Here is a 12,714-nt window from a genome sequence, read left to right as displayed (position 1 = left end):
CCAACCCCAACCCCATATTCCATGTAATTTCTCTGAGAGAAATCATTTCTCTCATATTGTTGAAGAAAATCCACATTCAAGAACCTAAGATGGGCATTTTGAATTTCTTGCCCTTCTTCTGGCTCTTTTTCTTCTTTACCCTTGCATTAGTTACATCAGAACATGACAATGGAAATATCGGCAAGATTCCTAGATTAACGAATCCTCCACCTCCGCCGCCCTTGCCACCGCCTTCCGATGCAAAAGCTCCACCGTTCAAGCCTGGTGTTGCCGTAATTGTTGGAGTTCTCACAACCATTTTCTCCATCACTTTTCTGTTGCTTCTATATGTGAAGCACTGCAAAAGGGATATCTATGTTAATAACTCCAGAGGGTACCCTCAATCAGCAATGGTAGCAAGGAAAAATTCGGGAGTCGACCCGAAAGTTATTGCATCACTCCCCATATTCCGGTTTAAATCGTTGAGGGGTCAGAAGGATGGCCTGGAATGCGCAGTTTGCCTCAATAAATTCGAACCCGCTGAAGTTCTTAGATTATTGCCAAAATGTAAGCATGCTTTCCATGTCGAATGTGTGGATACTTGGCTTGATTCTCATTCGACTTGCCCACTTTGTCGCTACCGGGTCGACCCGGAAGACATTCTTCTGGTCGATTATGAGAATAAATCTCTGTATAATCATGATCAGTCTAATGAAAAATTGAGCAGTGCTCTACTATCTCCTAGCCAGAAGGGGAAAGAATTAGTTAATCCGAGAGTTTCAGGTCGGCATTCGTCAGCCGGTGAGAGAGGAAAGTCATTAGAAATTATAGTCGAAAATCCCGGCGATGATTTAAGCAGAAGATCACTGGACAGCTGGAAATCCTGCAAGCAAAACGGGTCCAGAGAAGATGGCCTGGCGGAGAACTCCAGGCAGGAATTAGGTAGCAGATCCCTAGATAGCTCAAAATCCAGGAGAACGATAGCTAATGAATCCCGAAAAGACGGGTTGCTGCTCGAAAAGCAGAAGCAGGATGAAAAGCATCGCCTGGAACACCGGATCATAATATCCGGGGAGGCTCAAGCAAGCAGCAGCAACAGTAGCCACGACCACCGCTGGAGCGACGTGCAGCCACCAGATTTACTCTACTTACGATCGGAAATGATTCTGAGTACAAGCCTGGGGTTCTCACGGAGGCGGCGAATCGGCGGAGATGAAGACGACACGGAGGAGGGGAGCGGCAGAGGTGTAATAAATGGAAGAAGTATGTCTGAAATCACAGGAATGGGTAGGTACAGAAGTAATGGAAGGCTGGAGGAAGAGGGACAGAGACATGAGGGGGTTGTAAACAGGTGGTTGGCTTGGATTTCACAATCCCAACAGCAGAAAAAGACAGTTGTGCAGTCTGCCAGGCCTTCTTCTTCTACTACTACCTCCATTGTTGTTTAGCTTAGCTTAGCTGTATTACTCAGAATCAATAGCCATTTTTCTTCATTTTATAATTGGAGAATAAATACTTGTAGAAAACTTCATGGCAGAGGATGATCCATTGGGACTTGGGAATTTGGCACCTTCCTATTTCATATAATATAAACAATAAATATTCTTGTCAAAATGCACATATATACACGTTTCAAGATTCCAATATGCACTACTATAATCCCGAATATTTAACAAAATTAAACAAGATTTTACTCCCAATTTCAGAACTGTCAATTGCTATCCGATTCTTCATGCCTGACATGCCACAAGGGTGTCATCTTATACGAGCAATTAAGCTATTAAAGAGATGACACGTCCATTTATCTAATATTTATTCCGACAAAGGGCACAAATGTCTGAAAAGGAAGCCAAATCCCTATTTAGAGACTAGAAGTGTTCGTAATTTTTTTTTTAATAAAAGAATAATACACAACTTGTATTATCAATTTACACTACGAAAATAACATGAAATTAGACAGCCCTTCTGAAAGTGTTCATAATCTGATAAAATACTCGTACTTTAACACATACTAGGATTTAGTTGTTTGGAGTATTTTACTCAAAACTACACGGATCCCATTAATAAACCTCGTTTAGGTACAACTTATAATTAATGGTGAAGAAAGGCGAAGATTGTAGCTGTGACTTCACCATGCTAAGAAAAAAGACACTGATTTTATTGCAGCACCAAGCACTAAGATGCATAAAAATGGCAGAAACTTTGGATTTATAAATAATAATAATCAGTGGAAAAAAAAAACTCACAAAGATAAATATATAAATTGAAAAAGGACAAAAAATTCCCCATTCAAGTTGCAAACTTGCATTTAGTGCCAGAATTTATCATCTGACCTTCACCAGATCACAAGTAGCATGCCAAACAAAGATAAACAGCAATTCTGATCATTTCTGTACTTTTTGCAAGCGTATTTACTGCATCAATATGCTCATAACTCTTTAGGATAAATAAATATGTACCGAAAATGGGTCACCAAATTAATGTCCTACTCTCACATCAGCGCGGGCCCCGCATGGATTTAAAAATTCCGGGTTGTGGGACCCACCCTTCTATTGTGAGTGTAGGTAAAAGATTCGGTAAAAATGTGTAAATAAATGTAACATTGTCCAACTCTTTTAACATTTCCAATAAAAATACAACAAAAGTGCTAGAAAGTAGCAAGGCCAATATGAAACTTTCTCCCTCAGTCCCAACGAGCCAACTGATGAAAGCATAATAAACTGTTCCAGGCTTTCTAATACAGCAACCATCGATCAAAATGAATTATTAGGTCATTTTTTATCCATTGTAACACCAACAACGAGGTTGCTTACCTGGAAATTTTGAGATAACCGTCTTAGATTGTCTTCTTCATCATGAAGAACAAGGAATACCAAGAGGAAAAAAAAAATCTGAAGTAAATATGAAACCAAAAATTACCAATTTGCCACTCTTGTCAACAGACATGGGATTTTCCACGACGACAGTTTGGCTCTGAGAATTTGGTAAATCCTGCAGTAAAATGACAAACAATAGAGAAAATATTAGAAATATGTTTCCCGTGTAATGTTTTTATGAATAGCGAATGTCATATCGGGAACTAACTGCTGAGCTAGAGGGCATTGATGCTGAAGAGGGTGCTCCATTTGACCGATGCATGGGAATGGGGACCCTAACATTACCCATCTGCAAATATAAAGCAATGAGATAAAAAGAACGATATTAGAGATGAATAAGATCTGGTATACACATCCAAAAAAATGAAAAGACATATAATACTTACATTGACGTTAGTGATATACTGGCAAACAGCGCATTTGACAGATGGAGCACCATATGGGTACATGAGCATCGTGGAGCAATTCCCACAATTGACATGAGCAATGTTGTGGGCTTGTCAGACAACCAAAATCCAAAATAAGAAAATAGAAAGCCAAGAAATCTAGAAAAAAAATGTCAATGCAAATTTTAGTGTGTAATGGTAATAGAGGTTTGGGGGAACCGTGTAATTTTAGAGAAACAGAACACCTGTTGATGATATGGTAAAAGATTTAGTTTTGCTATTTACATTTATTTAATTTAATGTCATGTAGAGCACTTGCAATAATTTACAAATACTTGGAATAGAGGAAGTAGTGAGTTCATGAGGGAAAAACTCATCAATTAAATAGGTTCAGAAGTTAGTTGATGGGCAATGGCAAAGCATACAAGAGTTATAGATAGATAAATTAAGTTATCAAAAGACTTTATTTTGTGGATCTTTGGTCTTTTCTTTCATCGGTCCACTTGTTAAATAAAATAAACAGGATCAAACATTATACATAGTCATGTATCATTCCTACAACTTCATTGGCAGAAACTTCATACGATTCAATGTATGAAACCTCGCTATAAAGAGGGAGAAAATGTATCCAAAAAAAAAAAGAGCCAAAAATATTGGCAAGATTGAAAAACAATTTTTCGGAAGTCATCGATGCAACAAAGAAAAAAAATACATGCACATGTCAGCGCACACCTATTCTTTGAATTATGGCACCTAGACTGCGTAAGTAGTAATTGGGTCAGAGTGGTCAACAGTGGTTTATGGTATACAAATTGCAAACTCTAACGAAAATGACAATTCAATGACCACCTGCTCGACTAGCGGTACTAATTGTCCTCTAAAGACAGAGAGCCAAACCATAGAAAAGGCACATACTAATTTTGCGTCCTGGAATTTCTCGAAATCAATAAGATCCAAAACCATTTTGACAAATTCATATCACTCAGTGACAAGATGGATTGCCAAAGCTAATCAAATAATGATGAAATTTGACTCTTGACAATTTCAAATCACCAAAAATGGCAAGCCATTAAATGTACTTTTCAGATCACTAACAACCAAGGCTCCACACATCAATTAAGTGTACCCGGTTACCAAGGCTCGACATATTTATTAGCAACGGAGCTACACTTCCAGAAAAAACTGACCGAAGCCTTGGCCGACCATCACAATAGGGGATGGGGCCACTTTTTTTCTTCCAATTGTTTATTCATGCTGGGTCCAGCGCTTGTGAGAGACGGTCAAAGCCTCTGTCATCCTTTTTTCTAGCAGGGAGGCTTTTTTCTATTTATTAGACAACATAACGGAGAGTTTTAAAAATCAATGATAGCCATCAATTATATTTACCTGTTGCAAGATTCACCGTATGACAACAAGAGCATCTCACACTAGTAGCACCATGGGTGTACATCAACAATAAACAGCAACCTCCACATATCAGTTGGGACATTTCCATTACTGAGAAGAGGGAGATTTAAGTCAAATATAAAACATTGGAACGTCCATTGCTGAGTTTGATCATAATAGCACAAGTGTCCAACAATATACATGTATGATCATACTTGAAATGGTTTCAAATTGCACAACTTTTTCAAATCGCCCATATTTTACAACTTAGCTAAAATCTCAAGTTTTGTTGATCTTAATATCGAGATGTGCGGAACCAAGGAAGTCATTACTTTATCAAATATCCGATATAAACACATGCACTACAATATATTGATAAGTTAAAATTGTTGATCAGCCAATACGTAACAGAGTATGCAAGTAAGCAGGAATGCATATTGCTTTCATTTTCTTCCTTTTTTAATTATTGGCATTTTAAAGCTATCAAACTCAAACAAATTATATGGTATTCGATATAAAACAAAAAAAAATCAACATTTTCCAAGGAACACTCAAACTAATCATAGCTTCGTGTAATTTCGAATTCAAATTTACCTGAAGTGGGCAAAGAAGTGATGGTATTACACACGGCGCAACACACATTTGTTGCTCCACGCGGGTACATAAGAAGGCTCCTACACCCGTTGCACGCTATCTGGCTCTGCATTCCTGTAACTATTTAAATAAAAAAAAAAAAAAAAACGTCAGTAAAATTAACACGAAATTATACTTAGAACGAAATCGAAGTTTCCAGAAAATTTGGAATTCTAGAGTACTTACCAAATATTACGGTAGAATGTGAAGAAATGGAAGCGGATGTATTTTCAGTTCATCAGCGATGGGGAATAGGATTTTTTTTTTTGGGGTTCTGAGATCGGAATCGGAATCGGAATCGCAATCGTGAAGAAGGAATTCTATGGGTTGGCGCGTGTGGGTCTTGATTTTTAATTTTTGAAAATATTTTCTCAGACAGTAATCGTTGAGTGGGCCCTTTCTCGCTTATTGGATTAGATTTAGAATTATGCTAAATGTACACAAACATGTATCTAAGGGTGTATCTAATATACACTCGGCGCCTCGGTATTGGCCGAGGCGCCTGTGGGCGTCAACATGGCAGGCGCCTCGACATTCGCTTATTGGATTAGATTTAGAATTATGCTAAATATACACAAACATGTATCTAAAGGTGTACCTAATATACACTCGGCGCCTCGGCCGCGCCAACATGGCAGGCGTCTCGACCAATGTCGAGGCACCAAGTGTCCATTAAATACACCCTTAGGTGCACAATTGTGTACCACTAGCAAGATTGTTAGATTTAACATGACATAACATGGAATTAAGGGTTCGTTTAATTGCAAATGTGAAATTTGGGTGAAAAGAAAATGAATTCAGGGGAATTGAATTGATGGGAAATTATTTTCCTGGGAATTGTAAATTATTGTATTTGATTGACATAATTTTTCACGTGAAAAACGTTGAAATAAAAGTATTTTTTGGTGTTCGTTTGACTTTGTTTTACATAAAAATTGTCAACTAAAGCTATAAAATTTACTGGTATTGGAGATAAAATTTGTTTCCATTGCAAAAAAATAAAAATAAATAAAAAATTCAAGAAAATTATCTATGTTTTGATATTCGTTTGACTTTGTTTTACATTAAGACTGTGTTTGATTACATTTATTTTCCATGGAAAATATCAATTTTCCACCCAACTTTCTACTTGGAGTGTTTGATTGCTATTTTTTTCCATGGAAAACATTTTCCAACTTTTGAAAATATGCCTAATTTTCCTTGTTTTTAAGGAAAATATTTTCCTTGGGTAGAGTTGGTTTTTATTTTCCACAAAAGATGGAAAACATTTTCTTTTCTAGGTAATATTTTCCATGCTAATCAAACACACTCTAAAATTGTCAAGTAAAGGAAAATATTTTTTTTACAATTAGGGATAGACTTTGTTTCTATTACAAACCAAAAATAAAAAAAGAACACAAAAAAAAATAAAAAATCGTCAACATTGCCTAGAAAATCTATTCCCACCATAACAAAAGCTGGAAATTGTCTACGTGGCTAGAAAAATGGAGAAAACCAATTCCCTAGAAAATAATGGTATCAAACATGCAAAAAAATGAAACTTGGAATTGGAATTCCTAATTCCATGGAAAACTTTGCTTCATCAAACACTGTCTAAGTGCTAGTTTGGTAGGAATTTTGTTAGTTGATTTTTTTTTTATCATTAGAGATAAAGTGGATCCTACTTGTGAGAGAAGAATTCAAAAATAATAATTGAAATAGTGAAATAACGATCAAAAAATTGATATCGATTGAATTAAAATCTCTACCAAACATGCTCTAAATTTTCATTAAGAATCGTTATATTATCTCGACAGAAAATAATCGATGCCATTTGTCAACAACCCAAGTAACCTCACTAAAATCCTAGAAAGTTTTGAACCTCACAGTAGTCCCTTCATTGCCCATTTTCCTCTTTCAAAGAAAATTACACTCAACATAAAATTTGAAGAATAATATAAGGTTGAAAGTTGTAATAAATAAATAATTTAGTTATTTTTTATAATAATAATGTTAAGAAATCATTCATTTGGGATGCAAACCAATTTGGGTGGGGAAGGTTTACGGCATGTTTGGGAGTTTTTTCTTTCATCAATTTTGATGGATTTTAGGAGGCACCATTTATGAGAGGCCGTAAAAATTAGTGTTTGTTAGTTTTTTTGGGCTTCAATTTTGGAAAGTTTAAATATAACTCAAAATCGGTGTAGCTTAATTGAAATCGAATCTCTCAACGACCAAATCGACAATCTTTTACCGTTTCTCATATTCTCTTCTACTTTTGCATTTTAAATAGTAATTATTTTCAACCAATATATTTTGTTCAAAACTATCTTATAAATAATAATATACTAACTAAAAAATTTTATTATAAGCAAAAAAAAATATTACGTTGTAATTAAAAAATTACTTATAAATAAGATAAAAAAAATTACTTTGTGTAAAAATTTGTTTATAAAGTAAATATATTGTTAATAATACAAAAATTCACTGATAAAATATAAAATGTTACTTATAAATAAAAATGCACTTATGTGTAAAAGGTATTTTATAAATAAAAAATTATAGTTATAAATTTTACTTATAAGTAAAAAAATACTAATATTTTCAAACTAAATGTTAATTCATATGTTAAAAAAAAAAATGCATGTCAGTAAAATATCACTTACAAATAAACTATTTTATGCAAGAAACTATAAACTGAAAATTTTACTAAAAGACATATATATAATTTTATTATTTAAAAAAAATTAGAACCGATGGATAATAAACTCCCAACTATAGGTTGAATTGTTTAAAAAACCACGACTAAAATCATTCAAAATCGATCCACTCATATAAGCTCAAAATTGATAATTTAAAAAATGCTCATAACCCGCACTCAAAACTCCCAAGCAGGCCCTTGAGGGGTTGAGATTGGGAAGGTGCCATATGCAGTGTTGGATTTGGAATTTTCATTTTGAGTCAAATTCTAATTGTGGTGCGCATTTAAATTTCTTGAAAAGGTTTTTTCAATTTTGGAAATTTGAAAAAATAAATGGAAATCATTATTACCCGTGCACGTTAATATAAAAATAACAAAAAAATTTGTATTATTTGTAATGGTCATACATTCAATCAAATTTTGATACATATATGTGTGTGCGTGCACGCGCGCGCATAAAAAAGAAAACGATCTTTCTTTCAAAATTCGAAATTGAAAATAAGGAATGGAAGATTTGAGTTAAGTAGTTTTTGCTATCCTTAGAATAATTAGCTTGTGTATCGTGACGAAATTACATCTACACAATTAAATGTATGGAAATAAATCGCTAGAGGTGCTAAATGTTAGGGATTAACTATGTAATTTTTTCAAAAAATAAAATAATTGATAATTGCACCAAGCACTGCACTTTATTTGTAATACATTCTTTTTATTTATAAATGTTGTATTTTAACAAATATACAAGTAGATCACGATCTAATTCAAGTGGTAAAATTGAAAGCTTACAGGTTAGTGACCTCGATTCAAGTTTCATCTTGAAAAGTGATGATATTCCAAAAAATAATAATAATAATAATAATAATAATATATATACTAGCATTATTATTGAGACTAGAACTCTTAAGGAAGAAAATAAATTTATGGATGCAATCAAATATGCAGTATTTACAGACAAAAGTATTCGGTTATTGGGAAAAAAATCAATATGCCTAAAAAAAAAAAGGATGCAATCAGTATTAAAGCATTTCAAAAATTGCCCGAACTTCATCTAATCTATATATTTTCTTTTTCTTTTTATTCCTGAGTGAATAGAGAGTATTATGACAGAATACACTCCATAGAATCATTTCACAAATGCGTTTGTCTGTGGACGGGTGTATAATCCATAAAAAGACAGATGAGTAATTAACTAATAATGAAAACTCAGTTAAACAACTAATATCGGAACTTGAAAAATTGTGTACATTTTAGAAAATTATGCTAAGTCTACAATTAGAAGTAGATCTTGCCTAAATTGATAAATCAAATACAATTTTTCCACAAAATAATCAAAGTCAGAACTAAAATCACTCGCATAACAATAAACTCTAAGTATGATCTGATTACCTAGGAACCACATATGAAAATACATTCGGGTGACGAAGAACCAAAAATGAAATCCACAACTTATTGGAACAATTATAATTCATCCAATCTCAAATTATGGTAAAACAAAGAACAAAACCCACATCAAATTAATGAATTCTGCCAATAAAAAAATGCGAAAACTAATCTCTCAAAATGAGGTTTGAACTCAGGTTTGTAGTGTATTTGTAAATTGTTCCCTTAAATACATTGTAAAAGTCAAAACCTTGGTGGTGACAACAGAATGAAAAAATTAGGTCGAACCATATCCTTCAGTTTATCTTTTCACAAATATGGTCATAATAAGTTTCTTCACAAACTAGGTATTTATTCTAACAAATATCTAATTTAAGTTTATTTTTAGATTATATGCTATTGTTTACATATTTTTAGATTGTATGCTATTGTTTACTATTAATAAGATGAAAATTCACTTGTAAAATATTAAAAGTTATATAAAAATTTTACTGGTGTAAATAATTACTCATAAGTATAAAATTCACTTAAAACTATAAAATTTACTTATACGTAAAAAATTTTACTTTTAAATTAAAAATTAATTATAAGTAAATATTTCGCTTTTAAGTTAAAAATAACTCATATGCAAAAATTTACTTACAAGTAAAATATCAATTAAGAGATAAAAAAATCAGACAAAAAAAGTATAAATTGGAAATTTCACTAAATGATGTACACATTTATTCCATATTATTTAAACGTACACAATCCTAATCTCCTATCCCCTATAGATAGATAAAAACTTCTTATCGCTAACGTAGTAACAGTTGCTTTGTTATAATTCTTTGAAATGATCATAAAATTCAGAGAACCATGACGAAGGTTCTTTGTCATGTTATCTGTGAGAAATCTTTATCCTGCCCATTGGGGGCATGATATCGATCCTACAAACATATATATCATTATTATATATGAGCATATATGTAAGTTTACACTTTTAAAAAACTTTCAAAATTACAAAAAAAGTTCGACATCTCGTAAATGCTCAAAACAGATACTTTTCATACATCTAATAAACGCTCAAGATCGGTACTTTAAAAAATTTGATAATCGGTACCCCAAAACTCCCAAGCAAGCCATTAAAATTCGAGGTTATTGTTTTATAATGCATTTTTGTAATATTTGAATGGATTTGAATTTGAATGCCACCAATTTCTAATTGAACCATAAATTTCGTGCTCATCATCTATGACAATATTCAAATTTGAAAGAATCTATTTTGATGTTTCCGGGAAGAATAATGATATTTATCTTCATTAAATGATTATATTTTGTATTATGAAATAATGAGACCATTTATATATATTTTGTGGAAGGTGAAAACGAGGCTCCATATCCAGCCTATGAGTTGGATTGGTTTTTGAACTTAGACCTACCCTACCCATTTATGCAATGGTGTCTTGCCTATTTATTTACGATTGTATTATATATACATCACAACTTATATTTACTAAAAGACGATGCTACGAGATTTGATTTGGTTCTGGTTCGATTTCAATTAAAATGTCAAGGCTTAAATTATACATGAGATGGTGATATTTATTTTATTTGGTTAATTTAGCGAAAGCCTAAACTTATTCTTTCATTTTGTTGATATATAATTGGAATCCCAAGTTTGGAAATACATATCCGCAGCAATTGATTTCGATACATTATTTACTTTTTTATTTGATGGAATTGTCCCAGTTTGGCCCTTATTAAATTAAATTTTATCTTTCTCTCTTTTCTATTTTCAATCACACAATTTTCAATAAGATAATATTATACGTAAATCGAAAACTTTTTTTTTCAACCGCTCATTCTCCAAAAAAAAAAAAAAAAAAAAAAAAAAAAAAAACTACTCTTACTTTCTTTTTATCATTAACCCACAGTGCATAAGTTCAACCATTTAAGCAGGAACGCCAAGCCCTCTCGAATGAGTTCTACTATAGAAGCTTTCAATGTAGACCCGGGGACAAATCTTTCACTCACTGAGAAGTGAAAACCTGTGACTAGAAATTTTGTCAGTTTTACTTCAAATTAATCCCACATGATTCATTCACTCGTAAAAGAATTTGTCAATGATAATATGTAAAAAAAACATTATTTATTTATTTAAGCAAAATGTTAAAATCTCTACAATATTGAAAATAAAATATTTTGACGAAAGGTAGAATTCGAAGAACGAAATACAAACATTATGCTATTCCTAAACAAATTTCTGTTTTCAACTGGATAAGCAAGTTCACAGTATCTTCAATCACCAATTGTCCATTTACCAAACCCTAAACGCTGCGCATCAATTGCAAAATGGCGTCCGCTACTGTAATCGCCGGCAACGACCAGATATTGATAGAAATGCTTCTCCGCCTCCCCATAAAATCCCTAATCAAATTCAAATCGGTAAGCAAGAACTGGCACGTTTTAATCTCCGCTCCTTATTTCTCTCAACTCCACACTCTCCGCCACCAACTCCACCGTCCCAATACCCCGCCGTATCTCCTCCTGCGCGCCTCCCCATCCCGATTTTTTTACTTCAACCTTCCTCCCCTATGATTTTCCGTTTTCTAGCCCTAAACTCCTGCGATCCTGCAATGGGTTATTATTGTAAGTATTATGTCCTAAGTCCAATCGACTTTGGACATAAATACTTTTATATATGATTAATGTAATTAAATGGCAGATCTATTATTTAATTAATTGACAATTAAATAAATAATAGAGTCCGTAGATTCAAATATTTGTAATTTATTAATCACAAGGAGTTGTGATTGTGAGATACAAATTACATCTGATTGAATCTTAAATCATCCGTGGTCGTAAGTAATAACGAGATACGGATATCGTTATTACGGATAGACCATCACGTGTGGCATTTCTTACTTGTGAAGTAAGTAGCCGATCTCACAAGTTAAAGTGTGGTGACACTTAAATGAACACGTGGATGTTTGTTATAGAACAAAACATTGGAGACCCGTCGAGAGATTCCACATGGATAACTATCTGAGTGTCGGTGGTTAATCTCTAACGTTCGGTAGTGAAATTGGTCCTTTGACTTGAGGTCGTCATGGTACCTTATATGAGGACAGTCATACTTTGGCGGTGTTGGATGTTGCTCTGAAAAGGGCCGCTAATACGACATCGTTCGGGTACGTCAAGAATCGTATGAAGGTTGTGATTGATCAATAAAGGATTCGTCACTCTTAGATAGTAGGAGATTATGATCTGCGTTTCATTCAATTAAGTCAATGATCAAATCCTTGGCCAAGGTGTACACATAAGTCGAAAAGGAGTTTTCGATTTGTATTGACTTAATAGTGGAGTGAAAGATATGATCGATGATCGAGATTGACACAATTCCATATCTCGTAAT

General features: G+C 33.4%; 3 protein-coding genes across 4 annotated transcripts in view; 2 read left to right on the top strand and 1 right to left on the bottom strand.

The window, feature by feature from the left end:
• Positions 1-6: 6 nt before the first annotated feature.
• Positions 7-1,585, top strand: LOC111389807 (RING-H2 finger protein ATL43). The gene has a single exon (XM_023014785.1). It carries the CDS (start codon positions 90-92, stop codon positions 1,425-1,427), a length of 1,338 nt encoding a protein of 445 aa, XP_022870553.1. The 5' UTR covers positions 7-89; the 3' UTR covers positions 1,428-1,585.
• A 981-nt stretch (positions 1,586-2,566) lies between these two features.
• Positions 2,567-5,536, bottom strand: LOC111389797 (protein LSD1-like). Of its 2 annotated transcripts, none has more exons than XM_023014773.1 (7): positions 5,447-5,536; positions 5,222-5,341; positions 4,628-4,738; positions 3,242-3,351; positions 3,064-3,144; positions 2,899-2,970; positions 2,567-2,792 (listed from the first exon to the last, which is right to left on the bottom strand). In XM_023014773.1, the coding sequence occupies exons 2-7, from the start codon at positions 5,331-5,333 to the stop codon at positions 2,751-2,753; spliced, it is 528 nt and encodes a 175-aa protein (XP_022870541.1). In that variant the 5' UTR covers positions 5,334-5,341; positions 5,447-5,536; the 3' UTR covers positions 2,567-2,750. The 2 variants fall into 2 exon arrangements, with proteins under 2 accessions (XP_022870541.1, XP_022870540.1); XM_023014772.1 differs by having other exon boundaries at positions 5,457-5,534.
• Positions 5,537-11,651: 6,115 nt separating this feature from the next.
• Positions 11,652-12,714, top strand: part of LOC111389805 (F-box protein At5g07610-like) — a 9,156-nt gene continuing 8,093 nt past the window's right edge. The window contains exon 1 of the mRNA XM_023014783.1: positions 11,652-11,836. Coding sequence (XP_022870551.1) covers positions 11,652-11,836 — 185 coding nt within the window. The remainder of the gene's footprint in view (positions 11,837-12,714) is intronic.

The sequence above is a fragment of the Olea europaea genome, unplaced genomic scaffold (genome assembly GCF_002742605.1).
Source record: "Olea europaea var. sylvestris unplaced genomic scaffold, O_europaea_v1 scaffold622, whole genome shotgun sequence".
NCBI lineage: Eukaryota > Viridiplantae > Streptophyta > Magnoliopsida > Lamiales > Oleaceae > Olea > Olea europaea.
Note: the sequence above shows the minus strand (reverse complement) of the source record. Positions and strands in the feature narration are given on the sequence as shown.

Excerpts from the sequence above, each read along its gene's own strand:
- LOC111389807 (XM_023014785.1), top strand. The coding sequence starts at position 90 with ATGGGCATTTTGAATTTCTTGCCCTTCTTCTGGCTCTTTTTCTTCTTT.
- LOC111389797 (XM_023014773.1), bottom strand. The coding sequence starts at position 5,333 with ATGCAGAGCCAGATAGCGTGCAACGGGTGTAGGAGCCTTCTTATGTAC. Across the intron at positions 3,352-4,627 it reads TACGGTGAATCTTGCAACAG|CCCACAACATTGCTCATGTC; the intron begins GTAAATATAATT and ends TTGTCTGACAAG. Across the intron at positions 2,971-3,063 it reads CAATGCCCTCTAGCTCAGCA|GATTTACCAAATTCTCAGAG; the intron begins GTTAGTTCCCGA and ends ATTTTACTGCAG.